Below are 23,536 nucleotides of genomic sequence, written 5' to 3' on the forward strand. Positions count from 1 at the left end.
TTTTATCAAGCTTAAGATTTTCTATACTTTATATAGATATAAAGAATATCAACATATTACAAACGTTGAAAAACAAACTTTCCAACCTCTATATTAGAGAGTTTATAGTTTTGATCTACGGTAATAATTTCCCTATCTGGGCCATAATTTTGCAAATTGCGGAAACATATAATGAAAGAATCCGAACTCATATCTTGCGCTAACTCAAGATGTATTGCTCTCGTTGTCATACAGGTAAATAGACGCCCCTAATACTTAGGAAACAGTCTTCTAAAGATTTGAAAGTTATTCAGAGCCATAATTTTTCAATTATAAGTAGTCCTATTTTATACGAATCTATGGCTTTTAACTATAACGATCGCATTATTTTATATGTGTTGCCCTATGACTAAATATTGTCAACATGTCACAAATTTTGCAAAATAGAATATTCATCATATTTCGTTAATGATGGTACAATAGTGTAACTCGCGGTTACAGAGTGGAAGTCGTTTTTGATACGACGTCGAGGATACTGGTAATCTGGGGTACAGTATTTATCGAGATTTCCAATACTATAATTATCGACTGAATATGATTTTCTATTGTGGGAATTATTTCTCCTTGGAAGAAATGAAGATTCATTTATAAACAATTCCTTTGGTGTTATTTCTGGCGCTACCTTCCTCGGAGGCTCAATAACACAAATCTCTATATTTGTTGAGTTTTCAAATTGTATGTTAGCATCTTGTGATGAATCATCCATCTTGATGATAACACTTTTGGTTTTACATTGGCTCCCAATTTTTGGGATGAACTTTGCACTTCTAAGGAATTTTTTAAAACCTTCACGCCAGGCTTTCGTCTTCAAATAAAATTTTGCTAATATTTTTGTTCTATTTCTGAGGACTACTTCCTCTACTGCTACAGGTGGTTCTATTTCTTCAAACCGTTTTTCAGTTGGGTATTTTATTTTCTGTTCAACAATCAGTGTTGCAACAGAATTCTTAATTAATCCAGTAGCTGGCCTTTCCCATTCTGGATCTTGAAGGTTGATAGATAGTTTTTCTATCTTAAAATTTTTAGCGTTTCCATTATTGGAATCCGCTATTTCTTTATTTGCAGATATCTCATCCGCCCTGACTTCATGCATCACGCATGGTTTTTTCTTTTCCGCCATAATTCCTCTTTCTGTGGAGGTTTTCGTATTTTCTTCTATCACAGCCCATACATCTGTGATGATACCCGTTTTGCCTATTGCGGGCAAACTATTCTCATAATCAGATTCGCGTTTTGCGACTGATATGGTTTTAAATGGCTCTTTCCTCACTGGGAATGAGCAGCCATCTTCACCGCTCTGAGGACTAACATCTCCTAGTTTTTCATTCATTTCAACTTGTATCACTTCAAGTTTGTCTTCATCATCTGAATCTTCTGACTCAGATGAATTGTCATTTTTCCTCCTCATATACCTAGCCAACTTAGGGTTCCACGGAGGAGGTGCAATTAATCTGGTTACTTTAGATGATTCAAATACTTTGTCATCTGAATCATTACCTTTCCTCCTGCAATCAACTAGATCAGGATTCCAAGGAGGAGGCATTTTTAATTGATGGCATTCCTCTGAGTTTCTAAACTCAGATTCAGAATTGCCATTTACTCGCCTATGCAATTCACTAATTACCCTAAATGGAGGCGGCTTGGTTGGCATATCCTCCTTATAATAATTTCCCCACCCACTAGGATATATGCTAGTAGCGAGTATTCCTATTAAGTCACTTATTCGCACTTTCTTCGAATAATTATATTCTAGATCTGTGCATTTGACACAGATCCACCGATCACCCGTTAGAGGGGCTTGCTTTAGATTAGTGCAACTCAAGTGGAACCATCGCTCACACTCGCAACAATAAATCATCTGTTCCTCATCAGACTCGTGACATAGGTGACAGTGACCCTTCACATTACGTGTGAAGTATTTAGTGGTAATCATCTTGTATGTGTTTTCCATATTCCTACTAATTTTATTGTTTATATTTTAATGTTGGCTCACTTGACCGTACGAATTTATTCCTTTATCATTTCTTTGCTCTCTTGGCCCCTATTTTAAAAACTCCCATGGTTGCTATCGCAACCCCTATAATTCTTAATATAGATTGATTCTATACCTGTTTTTCGATTAACTCATCTGGTGCTGGGATACTACTGCTGCTGCTGGTGCCGACTGGTTCTTGAGTGGTCCAAACCTTCTGGCTCGGATTGTTCTTGTCACTTCTGATAGTGCCAATGCTGGTGCTGCTGCATCTAATGCCACCGCTTGCTTCTGGTTCCGCTGGTTGACAGTTCCTGGTATCTCTAGCGATGGTCTCTCCGATTGTGCCGAGGATATTGCTGCTACCTCTTGCTTCTAACTCCACGACCACGTGCTGCTGCGGCAGTTGGTCATATTTATAATAACTGCCTTCTGGTACTTGAATTAACATATATTTATGTGTGTATATAGCATCCACTGCTTTAGTAAAGTTCGCGAAACGAATACACTCTTTAGGCATCCACTGCCTTAGGAAAGTTCGCGAAAAGAATACACTCTTTAGGCATCCACTGCCTTAGGAAAGTTCGCGAAAATAATACACTCTTTAGGCATCCACTGCCTTAGGAAAGTTCGCGAAAAGAATACACTCTTTAGGCATCCACTGCCTTAGGAAAGTTCGCGAAAATAATACACTCTTTAGGCATCCACTGCCTTAGGAAAGTTCGCGAAAATAATACACTCTTTAGGCATCCACTGCCTTAGGAAAATTCGCGAAAATAATAAACTCTTTAGGCATCCACTGCCTTAGGAAAATTCGCGAAACGAATACACTTTTTAGGCATCCACTGCCTTTTGATAAAATTCACGAAAGAAATGCACTTTTTAGGCATCCACTGCCTTTGAGAATTCACAAATTCACACTTCTCGCATTCACTGCTGAGAAGATTTCACGAACATCACCTCTGGCATCCACTGCCGAGAAGAGTTCGCAAATTAACACATTTTGTACTTAAATAAAAGGAAAAACTTGCTCCTCTCTGGAGCCACCATGAAAAATTTCTCTATTGAAAGAAAAATTTTAACGCTTTCGCGTGAGTTCTGTTACAATACTAAAAAATTTATTCAAAAGTTTCACAATATATACATGGTTCCTTAAACTAAGATTGACGAGGAACATCTCCTCTCTCTCTCTTGAAAACCGATAACATATCGGTTTCGTTTAGATCATCTACCTTCCTTGTCCCTTCTTCTAGCGTATGGTAACGTGCAGTCTGAGACGGCTGCACTACCCTAAGAAAATACCTTAAGTTTATAGCACCTCGTCGGTGCGCCTATCTTATTCTTGGATTTCCCCTTTCCATCCTTCGCTCTAAATAACATCCTTTTATTTTATTACACCCTGCTGGTGTATCTGGCTGAGCGCAGCTAGGGATGGAAAAGGGTAATAAAAATGCATCCTAAATGATGCATGCATTAAATTGTTTACCGGACGCTATTTAAATATTCGTCCATTCTGAATTTATGACCGGCAATAATTTCGAACTACAAGCGTTTTCTAGCCTAACAAAACACTTGAGCTCTTACATCTTTTAATTGCCTTACATTGGTCCTTTCTAAACGTTTCTATACCTCGCTTGGAGGTCTTTTCTAAATATAATCTCAAATATTGCTTATCTTATGGATCTGTAACTCGATCCGCGATAAGCCTCAGCTGTCCGTAACAAATAGGAACGCCAAATTAAAAGCTTTGATTTCAGTTTGCAGAAATCGTTTGATTGCAGAAAATATTCAATTACATAGATAGATTTCAATATACAATAACCTTAAAATTAATCGATGTTATTTATGTTAGTATATTGACAGCTTTCAATAAATAAAAAAAACGAGAAAATACAATTAGTTAAAAATTTTATATTCTGTCGAACTTCGTTAACCTGCAGTAACGTATGGAGCGATTTCACGCCAAATCAGCTGAATAACAGCCAGTTTCGACACGACGCTCTTCAATTACTTTTAAACCGTGTACACAAGGTAAAAGCTACCCAAAATCACAATTTTCAGTATTTCTATGTTACTTTTGTTACAAAATAATCGATAAAACTTTGATAACATCCAGCAACTCTGATGTATCGTGTGGTTTGGCTTTTCTGCACTATCGACGGAAGGACTGAAAGGCAAAGCTGTTTAACGAGTCTTGTATGAGATTCAGTACTAGGTCCGGAGCTCGACACAATGTTATCATTGGAAGTGTGAATTGCTGGTGATTTTTTTTTTTTTTTATGAGAATGGTACTTCAATCATTATCCTTTGCTTCCCATCCTGATCTTATTCATGGCAACGTGGCGAAGGATGTATGCATGGAAGGAAAGAAAATTCTGGAAATGTAGTTTTTTAGCAGCTGGTATACCTGGTAATTTGGCCCATCTCAACTACCTGAGTAAAACGAGCATGTATTACCCATTTCTGCTACATTCTACTCGTATAATAATACTGCTTGCCTTTATCGATTTGATTAACCGAGATTCGATTTCATTTCGAAGCAGTGTTTGAAACATTTCTCGTTGTGAGCTGATGCTTTGCAATAGTTTAAAACATTGAACTTATGATTATTAGCTAGAATTAATCAGGAGAAAGCTAAGCATATTTAGAAAGCATAAGTCAGAAATCGATTTTTAGAAAAGTCCACTATCGATCTGCAGGGACTTACGTGGGTTAGAAAGAAAAGGTCCATTGTCGGTATCCGGCCTCGGTTGGGCTCAACAGGGTAATATTCCGAGCTCGGTGAAATGATTCACTCATATCGGTTTGGAAATAGATGCTCTCCTTGGAGATTGCTGTGGATTGATTTTTAGAAAACCAATCAATGTAACTCTTTATTAGAAATTTGTTGTCGTCCTGAAAAGGACGGTTGGGTTCTCGATTTTAGTGCAGTTCCATGTCGTTGTTTATTTAAGCTTTCTTCTCGGTCTTCTTGGGTAGCAGGACAGCTTGGATGTTGGGCAAAACTCCGCCTTGAGCTATAGTTACACCCGACAGCAGCTTATTCAATTCTTCGTCATTACGAATAGCCAGCTGCAGATGACGTGGGATAATTCTGGTCTTCTTGTTGTCACGAGCGGCATTTCCTGCCAACTCCAACACTTCAGCTGCCAAATATTCCATCACTGCTGCCAAGTAAACAGGAGCTCCAGCTCCAACACGTTCGGCGTAGTTTCCCTTCCTGAGCAGACGATGGATACGACCCACTGGGAACTGCAATCCAGCACGATTTGAACGGGACTTTGCCTTTCCCTTAACTTTTCCTCCTTTACCACGTCCAGACATTTTTTGTTATATAATTATGAAGTTATTCACGAGCAAAGCGAAACTGTACTGATGAAAATTTTCAGTAAGCGAACCCTCTTTTATACTAACTCTGCCATTATTAGTTTTTCACTCAGGCAGTGCTACGAATATAATGAAATGGCATCATAAACATAAGGGGACGGGCATACATTCCACCCTGACTGTGCATATAACATGATGTTTCCCTTGCTTTCAACATTAGTTCCTCTCGAACAGTGAAAGCGTTAAAACGTAGCAATGGCTCCTAAAACCAGTGGAAAGGCAGCGAAGAAGTCCGGAAAGGCTCAGAAAAGTATTACCAAGACCGACAAGAAAAAGAAGAAGGTCCGCAGGAAGGAAAGCTACGCTATCTACATTTACAAAGTGTTGAAACAAGTCCATCCTGACACGGGTATATCATCCAAAGCCATGAGTATCATGAACAGCTTTGTGAATGATATTTTCGAACGCATCGCCGCTGAATCATCTCGTTTAGCGCATTACAACAAGCGATCAACTATAACTTCTCGTGAAATTCAAACCGCAGTTCGTTTATTGCTACCAGGAGAATTGGCCAAACACGCTGTCTCCGAAGGAACCAAAGCCGTCACAAAGTATACCAGCTCCAAGTAAATTCTGAATTCTACAATATGAAAAAACGGCCCTTCTCAGGGCCACAAAATTTAGGTTAAAGAGTTCAAAATACAATTTTTCAATCATTTATTGGTGTTATTATAACAAGTCGCTTCTCGTGCGAACACTTCGCTTTCATTGCTCGAAAGTTTCTGAAAAGTAATATCACAAAAGGTGTCCAAAATGGCTCGATATAACAATTTAATGTAATACGATTTATTGTGAAGTACGTTTTGAGAATGATGTGATCATTGTGTGCAGAATGTATAATGCATCGAGTGAATTTGATAACTGAAACTTGTTGCCCTTTAATCTCGACTGTCCATTCTCATGGAACGTCGTAATTCCAGTATATCACTCGGATGTCCCCTCTCATGGCATATTAAAGTTTATTAGTGATGACGGGGAGTTGAGTTATTTCGAGACTACTTCTTTGAAGTGTCCTTTTCAAATAGCACGAGAAGTCGAATCAAAATATAGTAAAATTGCTAAGATATATTTTTATCGAGAACGCGTCCATTTACGTCTTTTGGAGACACCAGATTGGGCAATAAATTATTACGTATTATTGCCAACCGTGCATTAATCAGCCTGCAATGCACATTGGAAAGTGTTTTAAGATTTATCCTAATATACCAAATTACAAAAAGTAAAATATTGTTTGTCACATAAGTCCAATATCATTATAGTACATCCCTTCCTTGTTTGGTTTTTAGAGACTTTAAACTTTTGCAGTTCATTCGTCTCTAGTCCTGAGAAGGGCCCTTGTGAAAAGAAAACTACTCCATTACTTCTCCTTCACCTGTCTTAAGAAAGACAATCCATTCTCGACTAACGCTCGCCGGCAACGAGAAGTGATTATAATACGATGCTTGGTTCCAAAATGATACTAAATAATACGAGCATTTGTAAACGAATAACTCTGAACTGATTAAGAATTGATCATATTTGTGGAAGCATGTTCTATTATCAAAAGTATTCTTCTATAGTAACATTTATCAGCAAGCTCAGAGGTTCATTCATATTTCATATATTCATACTTGTGACAGCGTATGGAATGTCAGAGTTTGAAAACGTGTTTTTAAAACTCTTTTCGCATAAATTGGTGGCCCTGAAAAGGGCCGTTTGTTTGAGAATGAGGTCAGATAGGTCAGACTTAGGCGCGTTCTCCACGAATACGACGAGCCAATTGGATGTCTTTCGGCATAATGGTCACTCGTTTGGCATGGATGGCACACAGATTGGTATCTTCGAATAATCCGACCAGATAAGCTTCACTTGCTTCCTGCAGAGCCATAACAGCCGAGCTCTGGAAGCGAAGATCGGTCTTAAAATCCTGAGCAATCTCACGAACCAAACGTTGGAATGGAAGCTTACGGATCAACAATTCAGTCGACTTTTGGTACCGACGAATTTCACGCAGAGCGACGGTTCCTGGCCGATAACGATGTGGCTTCTTGACTCCTCCGGTAGCTGGAGCACTTTTACGAGCAGCTTTAGTAGCCAACTGTTTGCGAGGAGCCTTTCCTCCGGTGGATTTACGAGCGGTCTGCTTGGTACGAGCCATTGCTTACGATTTCAGTAGAGTTAACGGTTTCAAAGTTGTTCTTGGAATGAAAAATTTCCACGCGTTCCCTCGCTTTTATATATGAAACGTGTTACCATTTTGCGCATGCGCAACAAAAAGGAAAACGCAGAGAAGAGAAGAATGACAATATGATGAAGAAGGAAACAACATTTACATTCGGATATAAAAGAGGGTACCCCTAGGTGAAAACAACATCAGTTTCATTCATCGTTTGTACTGGAAAGCATCATACAATAATTCAGAAAAATGACTGGCCGTGGTAAAGGAGGAAAAGGACTGGGAAAAGGAGGAGCCAAGCGTCATCGTAAGGTTCTTCGTGATAACATCCAGGGTATCACAAAGCCCGCCATCCGTCGTTTGGCTCGTCGTGGAGGAGTGAAGCGTATTTCCGGTCTTATTTACGAGGAAACTCGTGGAGTGCTGAAAGTATTCCTGGAAAACGTAATCAGAGATGCTGTTACCTATACGGAACACGCCAAACGAAAGACCGTTACCGCAATGGACGTTGTGTACGCTTTGAAACGCCAAGGTCGTACTCTCTACGGATTTGGAGGTTAAATTATATACTTTTGCGTAGGTTTCAACAAAACGGCCCTTTTCAGGGCCACGATATTTTTCCAGTTAAAAGAGTGATTTGTAACGTTTTTAAATGAACCACTGTTCAAAATCATGATTAGTTTCTCAATTGGTGGTACAAGGAAGCCAGTTTTTTGTGCGTTCGTTTTTGCTAGATTTCCCATTTGTGCGACCCATTTGGTGCGATTTTATATTAAATCTAAACTCGAATCACACAAATAATAAAAGTACTCAAAAATGGTCGCACGAATGAGGAAACGCATAAAAACAGGTTTTCCTGTTAGTTTATGATGACGATTCAAATACAATTTCACGTTGTACTTTAGTTGTATTGACCCAAACCCAAAAAAAAAGTCCAATATTTGTTGACTGAATGTCTGTGAATTATGAGTCGAATGAGGGATCATTGTAAACTATACTTGGGTACATGTAATCTCAAAACGATCGCGATGGCTATGAATGATTTTAGACCAAAACCTCATGTGGTCGCAACCTAATGCAGGCTCGACGTAAAGTTTGTTACACAATTGATGCTTTTCGATATCATCAGTTGGCCATCATATCTCGTTTCGTTAGAATATGAACATTCTTAATAGTGTACAATGTTGGACACATGATGCAGATGTGTGAAAATGTATATTAACTGTTATAAAAAAATCATTTGAATTATTATTTGAGGTGAAAAACTTTTGTTACTCTTTCGATTCAATGTGTTTGTAGTCCTGAGAAGGACTGTTTGTTTTTAAATCATTTCAATCGACTGAACTTTACTTCTTGGCGGCGGCTTTCTTCGGAGCGGGTTTCTTAGCCGGTGCAGCCTTTTTCGGTTTTGGAGTTTTAGGCTTCTTCGCCGCTGTTTTCGATGGTTTGGTTGCTTTCTGTTTGGGAGCGGCCGCTTTTTTCACGGTTCCAGCCTTTTTGGCAACTTTGGCGACGGCTGCTTTAGCCTTCTTCTCAACCGCTTTCTTTGCTGGTGCTGCCTTAGGCTTTTTGACGGCAGCAGTTTTGGGAGTGGCTGCCTTTTTGGCAACTTTCTTTTCCCCTGAAGGCTTCTTCCCAGCCGCAGTTTTCTTTGGTTTCTTCTCGCCCGCAGGTGTCTTGTCCTTAGATTTAATTTTAAAGGACCCCGATGCTCCACTTCCTTTGGTTTGCACAAGACTACCTTTCTCAACACCACTCTTCAGAGATTTCTTGATGAAAGTTGAGAGTTTAGCAACGTCGCACTTGTAATTGGCACCGATATACTTCTTGATGGCCTGAAGAGATGATCCATTACGTTCCTTCAAAGTCTTGATGGCGGCTAAAACCATTTCATTCACTGGTGGATGAGTGGCTGGCTTTTTCGGTTTCTTACCCTCTCCTTTAGGAGCACGAGCCTTTTTCGGTGTCTTGGCTGGAGATGCGGCAACCGATGCTGCGGTAACGACTTCAGTAGCTGTATCGGCCATTTTTCACTGTATTTCACTACTATGTTTCAACGAAATGCTGAATTCCATGGTGCGCTCTGTGTCGCCACTTGTGCTCGAAATTGACATCTGTGTTAGGGAAACTCAGTGCGTTCGTTTCAATTCGTTGTTGAGAAAATCTTTTGCGTTTTTGAAATTCATATTTTAAGACATGGTAATTTTCTTTGTCCTAATTCGCACAAAATAACATTATACGCTTTTCATTGCACGCTATGATAATCTAGCTAACATTCAGAGTTGTCTGATGTTAAAAATCACTTCTCGTTTTGCAACAATTTTCCGGTAATGTGCATAGTATATATCAGAACTATTAACACAATACTGAAAATGTGTAAAATTGTGTTATTACAAAAGTAAAACGACGATAAAAAGTTGTTTGTAAAGAAGAGCAACATTTCCCCGATCATTTGATACCAAAATTGTATGTTTCTTCATCAACACAGCGAAGTATTTTCATCTAAACTTTGCTGCCATCGGAGCAGCTCAGGCACTTTTTGATTTCCGTTCGCTTTCATATGACTCAATATACCCATACAAAATTGTTACCATTATTTAAATTTGTTCTGTGAAATGAAAGAAATTTGAATACTTTTAGAGAAAATATCATCATTATTCGTACAATCATATTCGTAGTTACGATTCACGTTCCGAGGATGGATTGGTAATACAAACTGTTTGCCAACATTTGTGTTATCGATATTCTGCTACAAAATCCCAAACTGTACAGATCAAAAATATTTTATTTATTTAAAATCATTTAAAATTTTAAAAATCATCATGTTTATAATGTTTACATGTACCCTATGATTTGGTGAATTTGTATGTTATTCATATGTTGACTCCAAACCAGTATAACCTAAAATTGAAAGTTGAAAAAACCATAGCTGTGCTTCTGCATTTTTCATTTCATCTGTTGAATGTTTCCGCTTTTAATTTTTTTTTCTTTCTGTCATCGTTTTTACTATACCAACGTTAGACTGTTTCAGTTTTTTTGCCACTCGTTAGTGAAATATTATTTCAATATAAGCTAGCTTTCCAAAGACAACTCTCCAATGGGTTCACTCGAATAGTCAATAGCAGCATGTTTGAAATCAATTTATTAGTTTTATCTTGTTCAGTCCTTCGACAACAACTCACATTCCACAATTCCAACTTTAACTACCTTAATTCTTCATCCGCTTAGTCTGTTCAACAGGCAGCTCATATGGAACGACAAAGCTCAAGATTTGTACTCGCGACAAAACGTACATTTCAATTACCCAACTGTGAGATCCTAATTCAATACAGGTAATTACCCGACTGCGCAGATAAACGGTAACAAATCCAACACATCATCCTGGTAAAACTGAAAGTTCAGATCTGGCTTATCCGTATCACGCATAATTCGAATCGAAATTTGAAGTTTACGTGTACATGTATTTTGGAGAAGGATAAACACATTTAAAAAATAAAAATGATGGATGAGAGTTATCCATTCCGTATATAATAAAAATCCTATGTAATAGAGCAGTGGTTTTCAACCTTTTCTGCTCCTTTCCACTTTTGACGAAGATTAATCCCAGTGCTTCCCCCTATCAGTATTTTGTAAGAAAGTCTGTAGCATATCAGTAAAATAATGAATGAATACAAACGGCTTTCAAGTTATATTCGCAACAAATATGATTCTGTACTTGTATCTGACTACAAAAAAGGTATATAAAGTCAGTATGACACCTGCGTCTGAATGATTTCCGCCAAAATCATAATTCTTGAGCACGTTGTCAAAAAGCACAACTCATGTCATCTTCGAAATCCACTCTGTTACGGTGTTTTCTTTCCATCAGCAGCATTGTAGGAAATCCAGATTCACATAAATACTACACACTAGACAACAATACTCGTAACGCTTAATTCGCATATCAGGATATCATTTTTCGATCCTTTGCAGATCGATGAGTTTGTTCTAAAATTGATCCGAAACTTTCGTCACTGCCAGTCGAAAGGGGATTCAAACCATGTCCAAATCTTGTTATTTGACATGGTTACATGAAACATGAAACATGAAACATGATATGACATGTTTCAAGTTTAACTTGTTGTAAAAAATCTTGACAAATGCTGTACAATTTTCTTTTTAATGGTCTTCTGTACTGTTTCGTCGTCTGTTCCATCATCATTCTTTGACGAAAGTCTTTGAAACATTGTGAAGTTGTTCAATCGAACATTACATTCCAGATTTAGAAATGTTTGCCGAGGATCGCAAATTTTAGCGTATCCAATAAAGTTTTTGTAGCAATTTTTGTTAATCATTGTCAAATTCAAAGCGAAGTAAATGTACAATAGTCCCTTGCAGAATTCCCCCCTTTTAATGACTAAATTCCCCACCGGTTGAAAATTACTGTAATAAAGCATCCAGTTTTCTCCAAGTGATAAAGAAAATTTTGAATGAAAATTGAGACAAACAATGGTGTCATATTTTAATACAGTCAATTCGATGCCAAACCGATTCAGTGGTTCTCAGAATCTCATGGAAGTGGTAGTTTTGTTTCTTATCGCAAGATATTAGACTCGTATTTTTTTATTCTTTCGTTAGGGTGACCATTTCGATTCAATTTAAAGTCAATCAAAGTCAAAAATTTAAAATCAATCACCTGTTCATTAAAAAACCCGCTTCCAAAATATTTGAATTGTTCTTCGTAATTATCGATTGTATTTGTTTTTTTTCCTGTTCCTTTTTTTCCTGCGCTATATATTTTTATATTTTTTCTTGAAAGCTGAGAATGTTTTACATAACATATCTTAAAATCAGAGATGTATTTTTGTTTTGTTTTCAACTTATGAGTTTTCAAATCTAACCGATGGTTCGATTTGAAAAATCGGTTTTCCCATTTTTTCTCGATATGGTCGATACATGAAATTGAAGTCAAGAAGCTAGTCTCCTTTGAAAAAATATTACACCTGCGATAAAATTGGATTTTGTTTTCGTGATTATTGATTGTATTTGCTTTTTATAGTTTACATGGTCTCGGGATCAAGTGCGCCATTTTTTGTTTTTATTTTTTCTTGAAAACTAAGGATGTTTTACATAACATATTCTAAAAATCAAAAAGGTTTTTTTTCGTTTTTGAGTTATAACTTTTCAAAGTTTACATGTTTTCAGTCTTTTTGCAATATTTCTGTGCGAATATACTAGATCTATGCGACTAAAATCCAGTTTAATCGCAAATGTGGCACTATAAACTATTTGGCTTTAATTGGACATAACATTCAAACATTCAAAAGTTATGATTTTTGGAAAAACGGGTAAAATGATTTTTTGACCACCGGTTAGATTTGGAAAATCATAACATAAAAAGGGGAAAACATCTCTCTGATTTTACTGTTTCTTAGAAATTTGTTTTTCGTTTATATGACAGCCCACCCTAAGAGGAGTGTCGAACCACCTTAGAAATGTTTCTTCCCCATAATACCTCCACATGCCAAATTTAGTTCCGTTTGCTTGATTAGTTCTTGAATTATGCGGAAATGTATGCTTCATTTGTATGGCAGCCCCCTCCCCTCTCAGTGAAACAGGAGGAGTGTCTATTCACCATAGAAACCTGTTATGTCCCTTGAAACCTTCACATGCCTAATTTGGTATTTTCTTGATTAGTTTTCGAGTTATGCAGAAATTTGTGTTTCATTTGTATGACAGCCCCCCTTAGAGAGGGGGGAGGAGTCTCAAACTATCATGAAAACCTTCCCCGGCCCCAAAAAACCCCAACATACCAATTTTCATGTCGATCGGTTCAGTAGTTTCCGAGTCCATAAGAATCAGACAGACAGACAGAAATCCATTTATATATATATATATATATATATATATATATATATATATAGATGATGCATAACATCATTACCGGTCTATACTTATTTTATTTTAGTTCATTTTGTCACCGGATAGAATGGATTCATATAGTGCAATTCCAAATGAAATTGACCTAAAAATGCAGATTTTAAAACATATATTTTTGATTCGAATGAAGGTTTGTATTCCGTTTGGGTTGAAGCAAATATTTGTTCTCCACACCAATTGGGAATTTTTTTTACTCAAGTGTAAGTTTTGTAAATGGCGTATCGATTCTAGTAAGAGGAATCTTTGATAATTTAAATCTCAAAAACTATAAGTCGGACCGAAATGGTGTCTCAGAAAGAGTTATAGAGTATTGATGTTCAAACGTGAAAAAATATACACTGAGAAAAAAATAGTATTTTTTTTCTATTTACAAAAAAAAACTTTAGTTTGCAACATCTAAAATACGTATATTTTATTTTTATTTTTATTTTTTCATATAAAATAGAAGTCATGGAGAAAAAAAAATAATCCAAGATGGTAAAACTATTTTTGACAAACTTCTGATGAACATCTGATGTGATTTGAAACAAAAAAGGTCATTCTTAATCTCATTCTAAATGCAGCCATTCTCGAGATATTTAAAAAAATATTTCCAATCAAAAATACTCATGTTATGTCATTTGTCGATTTCATTTGCAATTGCTCTAAACGTCAAATACAGGTCGGACTCGATTATCCGGAGTATTGATTTTTTTTTCACTCCGGATAATCACAAAACAAAGAATTTTATTATATTATTATGATTTGCACTTATTTATTGAACGGTTTTATCTAGCTTGGACATGTTTGTATTTTTGTGACTTTGTAACTCTGTAACGTTGTCTATAGCGCTATAACGTTGTCTATAGCGCTGTATCACATTGATAGAAATTTAACCCTCTTTCTGTTAACCGTTTGATCTGAAATTTGGAACACATGACATCGGATGTCATTATAAAACTGCGTATTCCGTGATCTTGAAAATCCAAGATGGCGACCGGTACAAAATGGCGGATTATGGACATATTTTCTCAAAATCCTATCAATATGGGCCCATAAATTTGGCTATATGAAATATGGCATATGAAAAAACAATGGCAATCAAAGGCCTTGACTAGTAGAATACAGTTATTTATGAAAAATTCAAAACCAAGATGGCGGCCGCTACAAAATGGCGAATTACATATTTTCTGAGAACCCCAACAATATGGGTATCAAATGAAAGGGATTGACTAGTAGAACACAGTTATTTATGAAAAAATGCAAATCCAAAATGGTCTCCACCACAAGATGGCGCCATATTTTTTCTTTCAAAGCCCCATCAATATGGGTATCAATTGAATGTGCTCGACTGGTAGAACACAGTAGATCATTAAAAATCAATGTCCAAGATGGCCGCAGTTCCCAAATAAACAATTACTTTTTCAATAGTTTCATTCAGCTTGTCCTGTTTGTTTGTATGCTTGAGTGTTTGTAGGATTGTCCCACATTGATTGAAATTGGACCCCGTTCCTGATCACTGATTGATCTGAAATTACCTTTAATTTTACTGCCATTATAAAACTGCGTATTCCTTGATCTTGAAAAAATTCAATTTGGCCGCCGCTAAAAATTGGCTGAATGGCTTGACTTGGAGAATACACTACATTATGAACAACATAAATACCTAAAGGTCACCGCCACGAAATGGTCGACTATGTTTTTTTTTTAAATCCTCTCAATATTGGTATCAAATGAAATGATTTGACCAATAGAATACAGTACATCATCAAAATATTCCGATGAATATCCATCTTGTCGCCATCGCCATCTTGTGGTGGATTTGTATATCCCATAAATAACTATGTTATACTAGTCAATCCCTTTCATTTGATATCCATATTGATGAGGTTCTGAGAAAATATGTAATCCGCCATTTTGTAGTGGCCGCCTTCTTAGATTTGCATTTTCCATAAATAACTGTATTCTACTAGTCAAGCCCTATCATTTGATACCCATATTGATGGGGTTGTGAAAAAACTATATATGGCGCCATCTGGTGGTGGCGGACAATTTGGATTTGCATTTATCTTGAATGTCTGTGTTCTACTAGTCAAGACCTTTGATTTGATACCCATATTTATGGGGTTCTGAGAAAATATGTAATCCGCCCTTTTGTAGTGGCTGCTCAAATAAATATTAGATATACAATATTTGCTGCGCATATTATTTAAAAAAATGCACCAAAGTTTGGATGAAGATGATCCGTTATTGAGTAAATATTCGGATTTGGTATCAATAGATCCGGAAACTGTTCCTGTTCCTTAACATTACATTTAAGTCGCAAAATTAGTGTTGTGTTGGTACTTGAAAAGGCTTACCATCAGTATTTCGGTCAAATTGCACCAAATCGGTGAACGATTTCAATAGGAAACGGCCTTCGAATGGTACCTAGAATATCCAAGTGAGTAATAAACAAGATTCTGGTAAGGACGTGTGAACTGTAACAGAGAAATTTAAGATTGTTTCAAACATGGATTAAGAACACGCTAAATGTTTTCTCAACAGCGATTCGAAACGAGCGCAGGGAGTTTCCCAAACACGGATGTCAATTCAAGTCAATAGCGGCAGCACCAAGGAAGTCAGAGAAACACAGTGAGCAAAACGGGAGAAACGGGGGACTTGATCAGTTACCACCGCACCAGCACGGACGGACGGATTGCATCCGTTTTCTCCAAATCGGTGTTTAATTTGGCAGTGTTGATTTCGATGCACGATCCGGCCTAGCCTTCATTGCCGACGATCCGCCGGAAAATATCAGCGATACTAGCTAACTTCGGTGCATTTAGCAAAAGTGTACGGATATTTGGTCGCAAAGTTCCCGGTGAACGACCAAGAAATGAAAATGATTGGCCAACGGTGATTTGTAACAAAAGTGCGTGAGTTATCGGGAAGCGTGTCTGTTGCTCTGACTCTAAGTGGCGCAGGTCGGGAATCCTGTGCGACACAAGTCGCTGAGATATGGTTTGTGTAAAAAAGCAAATTTAGTTGTACACGCGATGTATAAAATGGTGAAAGTTCGCGGTGTGGAACATGAAAAATTGGAAGGTAACAAAACGGCTTCCTAAAAAGAAAAGAAGAAGAAAATAAAGTGGTTAAACGGAGATAATAGTTTGGAAAGATGAAGAAATTGTTGTGAATAGAAATAGTGTTGGAAAGAAATATTGGTTGGAATTGAACGGGAGAGAAGTGCACGAAAGTAAGCGACGACGAAGGAAGACCGACGGCACTAAGAGCCTGACCACCAACGGGTGATGAGAAGCTGGGCACTGGGCGAGAAGTCACATCAGGTGAGTGCGAGCGTGAGAAAGTGTGTGTGTGTGTGTGCTATCAATTAAATTATCTTAATTCAATAAAATCTATTTTTGTGCATGATGGCTGCTCGTGATCTGGCCGAATTATATTGAAGCTTCGGATACTTAGCACAAACTTCCATACAAAGCAATTGAATTTTGTTATGTTGTTACTCTATTTTTATATTCTTATCTATTATTTATTTTTTATTAGCCGACAACAAAAATCATTTCTTCTTCCCACTTTTTTTTTCGGTCAGTTAATAACATCAAACGTAATGCTTAACTCAAGATTTCTGAACATGGTTATCAGACTGAAAGAAATGTAATATTTATCCAGTTGCAATACTGGTTGTTCTTCGAGCACGGAAAATGTAGAAGATATAGTCTGTATTGATATTTGCTTCAGGATAGAAATCGAATCCATTTTTTGTTGAGTGTCGTTCTTAGCTGCACTACATTTTTTAAATTCAAAAGCTTAGCTGGGTATGGAAATAAAAACTGTCCCCAAACCAAATCACCCGCATTATGGAAAATATTGTGTAGGGTACCAAATAAGAAATGATATGAGGTTCACCATAAAATCTGTGGTAAAAAGCGTACTTTTCATTTTTTTGCACACTATTCTCGATAGCTTCGAGATAAAAATTACTGGAAAAAAATGAAAGTGCGTCTTACTATGGTGTATCGAAAAATCTTGAAATATTGAAATTTTCTTTATTCAGAGATTCAGTACTACTCTAATTCATATTTAAATGCGTTTCTACACCTTTTTAGATATGTGTGATAATATGTGGTGCAAAAACAAAGGTCAAATTCATATATAAGTATTTATGTTTATTTGTTTGTGTATGTCTTTTTCAGAATATTTTGATAACTGCGCGGTACGAAAATATCTAATTAATTTTTTTAAATATTTTTTCTTATTTCTATTTCAGTAATTTTCTTTTTTTTTAATTGGTTAAAATCCTAAAATTGTATGTGCGTATTCCGTATTCGTAATGCAAAATTAGATAATTCTTTAAATAGATCAGATTTGGAATTGTTTAGTATTATGAATTGATATCCACGATTTTATCAATCATCTATTTCATATAAATAAAAAGTATTGAACGTACTTTTGTTTCCTCATTTTAACCTCGCTACATTATGAAAAAAATCATAAATAAAAAAACACGTACGAACACATTTCAAAGCAGTACTGTGCGTGTTGAGTATCTTTCATTTCCATTTTTTCATTCTCAATAGGCTTGAGTTTTGAGTATAGGTATTCAGAATAATAATTTATTTTTTTTAATTTTGTACCGTATACAACATTTTCATTTTCCAAATGAAAAAATACTAGACAATAAACAATATAGAAATAAAAAAAAATGCATATTTTTGTATTGCGCAGTACTTAAAATTTTCGCAAACATCTAAAAAGAGATTAAACCAGTACAGATTCTCAGAATTCTAAAAAAACGAAAAATTTATAAATATATATTTTATGTATCGCGCCACACAGTTAAAATTCTGAAAAAAATCACACATATCTAGAAAACGCGTAGAAAAACATTTGAATACGAATTAGAGCAGTACTGAAACTATAAATAAAAAAAAAAAGTCAATATTACATAAATGTTTTTTTTGGTACATAAATTTTTGATAAAAAATTATTTTGATATTATTTCTCGATACACCATAGTAAGATGCAAAAACTTGAAAAGTACGTTTCTTACTATAGATTCCATGGTGAATCTCATAGAGGCAAAAAATACTCAAAATTTCTTATTTTGTATCCTATACAACATTTTCCATAAAGCGGGTGATTTGGTTTGGGGGCACTTTTAATTTCCATACTCAGCCAGGCCCTTTGCCTATTTAACAGCATGAATAGGAACGCCAAATTAGAAGCTTTGATTTCAGTTTGCAGAAATCGTTTGATTGCAGAAAATATTCAATTACATAGATAGATTTCAATATACAATAACCTTAAAATTAATCGATGTTATTTATGTTAGTATATTGACAGCTTTCAATAAATAAAAAAACGAGAAAATACAATTAGTTAAAAATTTTATATTCTGTCGAACTTCGTTAACCTGCAGTAACGTATGGAGCGATTTCACGCCAAATCAGCTGAATAACAGCCAGTTTCGACACGACGCTCTTCAATTACTTTTAAACCGTGTACACAAGGTAAAAGCTACCCAAAATCACAATTTTCAGTATTTCTATGTTACTTTTGTTACAAAATAATCGATAAAACTTTGATAACATCCAGCAACTCTGATGTATCGTGTGGTTTGGCTTTTCTGCACTATCGACGGAAGGACTGAAAGGCAAAGCTGTTTAACGAGTCTTGTATGAGATTCAGTACTAGGTCCGGAGCTCGACACAATGTTATCATTGGAAGTGTGAATTGCTGGTGATTTTTTTTTTTTTTTTATGAGAATGGTACTTCAATCATTATCCTTTGCTTCCCATCCTGATCTTATTCATGGCAACGTGGCGAAGGATGTATGCATGGAAGGAAAGAAAATTCTGGAAATGTAGTTTTTTAGCAGCTGGTATACCTGGTAATTTGGCCCATCTCAACTACCTGAGTAAAACGAGCATGTATTACCCATTTCTGCTACATTCTACTCGTATAATAATACTGCTTGCCTTTATCGATTTGATTAACCGAGATTCGATTTCATTTCGAAGCAGTGTTTGAAACATTTCTCGTTGTGAGCTGATGCTTTGCAATAGTTTAAAACATTGAACTTATGATTATTAGCTAGAATTAATCAGGAGAAAGCTAAGCATATTTAGAAAGCATAAGTCAGAAATCGATTTTTAGAAAAGTCCACTATCGATCTGCAGGGACTTACGTGGGTTAGAAAGAAAAGGTCCATTGTCGGTCTCCGGCCTCGGTTGGGCTCAACAGGGTAATATTCCGAGCTCGGTGAAATGATTCACTCATATCGGTTTGGAAACAGATGCTCTCCTTGGAGATTGCTGTGGATTGATTTTTAGAAAACCAATCAATGTAACTCTTTATTAGAAATTTGTTGTCGTCCTGAAAAGGACGGTTGGGTTCTCGATTTTAGTGCAGTTCCATGTCGTTGTTGATTTAAGCTTTCTTCTCGGTCTTCTTGGGTAGCAGGACAGCTTGGATGTTGGGCAAAACTCCGCCTTGAGCTATAGTTACACCCGACAGCAGCTTATTCAATTCTTCGTCATTACGAATAGCCAGCTGCAGATGACGTGGGATAATTCTGGTCTTCTTGTTGTCACGAGCGGCATTTCCTGCCAACTCCAACACTTCAGCTGCCAAATATTCCATCACTGCTGCCAAGTAAACAGGAGCTCCAGCTCCAACACGTTCGGCGTAGTTTCCCTTCCTGAGCAGACGATGGATACGACCCACTGGGAACTGCAATCCAGCACGATTTGAACGGGACTTTGCCTTTCCCTTAACTTTTCCTCCTTTACCACGTCCAGACATTTTTTGTTATATAATTATGAAGTTATTCACGAGCAAAGCGAAACTGTACTGATGAAAATTTTCAGTAAGCGAACCCTCTTTTATACTAACTCTGCCATTATTAGTTTTTCACTCAGGCAGTGCTACGAATATAATGAAATGGCATCATAAACATAAGGGGACGGGCATACATTCCACCCTGACTGTGCATATAACATGATGTTTCCCTTGCTTTCAACATTAGTTCCTCTCGAACAGTGAAAGCGTTAAAACGTAGCAATGGCTCCTAAAACCAGTGGAAAGGCAGCGAAGAAGTCCGGAAAGGCTCAGAAAAGTATTACCAAGACCGACAAGAAAAAGAAGAAGGTCCGCAGGAAGGAAAGCTACGCTATCTACATTTACAAAGTGTTGAAACAAGTCCATCCTGACACGGGTATTTCATCCAAAGCCATGAGTATCATGAACAGCTTTGTGAATGATATTTTCGAACGCATCGCCGCTGAATCATCTCGTTTAGCGCATTACAACAAGCGATCAACTATAACTTCTCGTGAAATTCAAACCGCAGTTCGTTTATTGCTACCAGGAGAATTGGCCAAACACGCTGTCTCCGAAGGAACCAAAGCCGTCACAAAGTATACCAGCTCCAAGTAAATTCTGAATTCTACAATATGAAAAAATCGGCCCTTCTCAGGGCCACAAAATTTAGGTTAAAGAGTTCAAAATACAATTTTTCAATCGTTTATTGGTGTTATTATAACAAGTCGCTTCTCGTGCGAACACTCCGCTTTCATTGCTCGAAAGTTTCTGAAAAGTAATATCACAAAAGGTGTCCAAAATGGCTCGATATAACAATTTAATGTAATACGATTTATTGTGAAGTACGTTTTGAGAATGATGTGATCATTGTGTGCAGAATGTATAATGCATCGAGTGAATTTGATAACTGAAACTTGTTGCCCTTTAATCTCGACTGTCCATTCTCATGGAACGTCGTAATTCCAGTATATCACTCGGATGTCCCCTCTCATGGCATATTAAAGTTTATTAGTGATGACGGGGAGTTGAGTTATTTCGAGACTACTTCTTTGAAGTGTCCTTTTCAAATAGCACGAGAAGTCGAATCAAAATATAGTAAAATTGCTAAAATATATTTTTATCGAGAACGCGTCCATTTACGTCTTTTGGAGACACCAGATTGGGCAATAAATTATTACGTATTATTGCCAACCGTGCATGATTCAGCCTGCAATGCACATTGGAAAGTGTTTTAAGATTTATCCTAATATACCAAATTACAAAAAGTAAAATATTGTTTGTCACATAAGTCCAATATCATTATAGTACATCCCTTCCTTGTTGGGTTTTTAGAGACTTTAAACTTTTGCAGTTCATTCGTCTCTAGTCCTGAGAAGGGCCCTTGTGAAAAGAAAACTACTCCATTACTTCTCCTTCACCTGTCTTAAGAAAGACAATCCATTCTCGACTAACGCTCGCCGGCAACGAGAAGTGATTATAATACGATGCTTGGTTCCAAAATGATACTAAATAATACGAGCATTTGTAAACGAATAACTCTGAACTGATTAAGAATTGATCATATTTGTGGAAGCATGTTCTATTATCAAAAGTATTCTTCTATAGTAACATTTATCAGCAAGATCAGAGGTTCATTCATATTTCATATATTCATACTTGTGACAGCGTGTGGAATGTCAGAGTTTGAAAACGTGTTTTTAAAACTCTTTTCGCATAAATTGGTGGCCCTGAAAAGGGCCGTTTGTTTGAGAATGAGGTCAGATAGGTCAGACTTAGGCGCGTTCTCCACGAATACGACGAGCCAATTGGATGTCTTTCGGCATAATGGTCACTCGTTTGGCATGAATGGCACACAGATTGGTATCTTCGAATAATCCGACCAGATAAGCTTCACTTGCTTCCTGCAGAGCCATAACAGCCGAGCTCTGGAAGCGAAGATCGGTCTTAAAATCCTGAGCAATCTCACGAACCAAACGTTGGAATGGAAGCTTACGGATCAACAATTCAGTCGACTTTTGGTACCGACGAATTTCACGCAGAGCGACGGTTCCTGGCCGATAACGATGTGGCTTCTTGACTCCTCCGGTAGCTGGAGCACTTTTACGAGCAGCTTTAGTGGCCAACTGTTTGCGAGGAGCCTTTCCTCCGGTGGATTTACGAGCGGTCTGCTTGGTACGAGCCATTGCTTACGATTTCAGTAGAGTTAACGGTTTCAAAGTTGTTCTTGGAATGAAAAATTTCCACGCGTTCCCTCGCTTTTATATATGAAACGTGTTACCATTTTGCGCATGCGCAACAAAAAGGAAAACGCAGAGAAGAGAAGAATGACAATATGATGAAGAAGGAAACAACATTTACATTCGGATATAAAAGAGGGTACCCCTAGGTGAAAACAACATCAGTTTCATTCATCGTTTGTACTGGAAAGCATCATACAATAATTCAGAAAAATGACTGGCCGTGGTAAAGGAGGAAAAGGACTGGGAAAAGGAGGAGCCAAGCGTCATCGTAAGGTTCTTCGTGATAACATCCAGGGTATCACAAAGCCCGCCATCCGTCGTTTGGCTCGTCGTGGAGGAGTGAAGCGTATTTCCGGTCTTATTTACGAGGAAACTCGTGGAGTGCTGAAAGTATTCCTGGAAAACGTAATCAGAGATGCTGTTACCTATACGGAACACGCCAAACGAAAGACCGTTACCGCAATGGACGTTGTGTACGCTTTGAAACGCCAAGGTCGTACTCTCTACGGATTTGGAGGTTAAATGATATACTTTTGCGTAGGTTTCAACAAAACGGCCCTTTTCAGGGCCACGATATTTTTCCAGTTAAAAGAGTGATTAGTAACGTTTTTAAATGAACCACTGTTCAATTGATTGATTGATTATTTGATTTATTTCAGTCGGCTTTAACCCTTCAGGTCATTCGCCGTCTATCGAAAAATATTGATATTACAAATGTATACAATGTTATTACATGACGTGGTGAAAAATAAACGAAACATTGAACAACTTTAAACTTCTGTACTGAACGCAACCGCTCCAGATGTGTAGCATGCTTACTGCGCAGGAACCACTGTTCAAAATCATGATTCGTTTCTCAATTGGTGGTACAAGAAAGCCAATTTTTTGTGCGTTCGTTTTTGCCAGATTTCCCATTTGTGCCACCCATTTGGTGCGATTTCATTATTAAATCTAAACTCGAATCACACAAATAATAAAAGTACTCAAAAATGGTCGCACGAATGAGGAAACGCATAAAAA

General features: G+C 37.1%; 9 protein-coding genes across 9 annotated transcripts; 4 read left to right on the forward strand and 5 right to left on the reverse strand.

Moving 5' to 3' along the window:
• Positions 1–4,796: 4,796 nt before the first annotated feature.
• LOC129781956 (histone H2A) lies at positions 4,797–5,367 on the reverse strand. The gene has a single exon (XM_055789457.1). It carries the CDS (start codon positions 5,333–5,335, stop codon positions 4,961–4,963), a length of 375 nt encoding a protein of 124 aa, XP_055645432.1. The 5' UTR covers positions 5,336–5,367; the 3' UTR covers positions 4,797–4,960.
• Positions 5,368–5,588: 221 nt separating this feature from the next.
• Positions 5,589–5,968, forward strand: LOC129781955 (histone H2B-like). Its single transcript, XM_055789456.1, has one exon. It carries the CDS (start codon positions 5,594–5,596, stop codon positions 5,966–5,968), a length of 375 nt encoding a protein of 124 aa, XP_055645431.1. The 5' UTR covers positions 5,589–5,593.
• Positions 5,969–7,124: 1,156 nt separating this feature from the next.
• LOC129781949 (histone H3) lies at positions 7,125–7,535 on the reverse strand. The gene has a single exon (XM_055789448.1). It carries the CDS (start codon positions 7,533–7,535, stop codon positions 7,125–7,127), a length of 411 nt encoding a protein of 136 aa, XP_055645423.1.
• Positions 7,536–7,759: 224 nt separating this feature from the next.
• Positions 7,760–8,218, forward strand: LOC129781933 (histone H4). The gene has a single exon (XM_055789431.1). The coding sequence runs from the start codon at positions 7,803–7,805 to the stop codon at positions 8,112–8,114; it is 312 nt and encodes a 103-aa protein (XP_055645406.1). The 5' UTR covers positions 7,760–7,802; the 3' UTR covers positions 8,115–8,218.
• Positions 8,219–8,514: 296 nt separating this feature from the next.
• LOC129781930 (histone H1B-like) lies at positions 8,515–9,610 on the reverse strand. The gene has a single exon (XM_055789428.1). The coding sequence runs from the start codon at positions 9,578–9,580 to the stop codon at positions 8,900–8,902; it is 681 nt and encodes a 226-aa protein (XP_055645403.1). The 5' UTR covers positions 9,581–9,610; the 3' UTR covers positions 8,515–8,899.
• A 10,273-nt stretch (positions 9,611–19,883) lies between these two features.
• Positions 19,884–20,258, reverse strand: LOC129781950 (histone H2A). The gene has a single exon (XM_055789449.1). It carries the CDS (start codon positions 20,256–20,258, stop codon positions 19,884–19,886), a length of 375 nt encoding a protein of 124 aa, XP_055645424.1.
• A 258-nt stretch (positions 20,259–20,516) lies between these two features.
• LOC129781952 (histone H2B-like) lies at positions 20,517–20,891 on the forward strand. Its single transcript, XM_055789451.1, has one exon. It carries the CDS (start codon positions 20,517–20,519, stop codon positions 20,889–20,891), a length of 375 nt encoding a protein of 124 aa, XP_055645426.1.
• Positions 20,892–22,024: 1,133 nt separating this feature from the next.
• LOC129781931 (histone H3) lies at positions 22,025–22,520 on the reverse strand. The gene has a single exon (XM_055789429.1). It carries the CDS (start codon positions 22,457–22,459, stop codon positions 22,049–22,051), a length of 411 nt encoding a protein of 136 aa, XP_055645404.1. The 5' UTR covers positions 22,460–22,520; the 3' UTR covers positions 22,025–22,048.
• A 163-nt stretch (positions 22,521–22,683) lies between these two features.
• Positions 22,684–23,291, forward strand: LOC129781932 (histone H4). Its single transcript, XM_055789430.1, has one exon. The coding sequence runs from the start codon at positions 22,727–22,729 to the stop codon at positions 23,036–23,038; it is 312 nt and encodes a 103-aa protein (XP_055645405.1). The 5' UTR covers positions 22,684–22,726; the 3' UTR covers positions 23,039–23,291.
• Positions 23,292–23,536: the final 245 nt, after the last annotated feature.

This window comes from Toxorhynchites rutilus, unplaced genomic scaffold, assembly GCF_029784135.1.
Source record: "Toxorhynchites rutilus septentrionalis strain SRP unplaced genomic scaffold, ASM2978413v1 HiC_scaffold_29, whole genome shotgun sequence".
NCBI classification, from domain to species: Eukaryota; Metazoa; Arthropoda; class Insecta; order Diptera; family Culicidae; genus Toxorhynchites; species Toxorhynchites rutilus.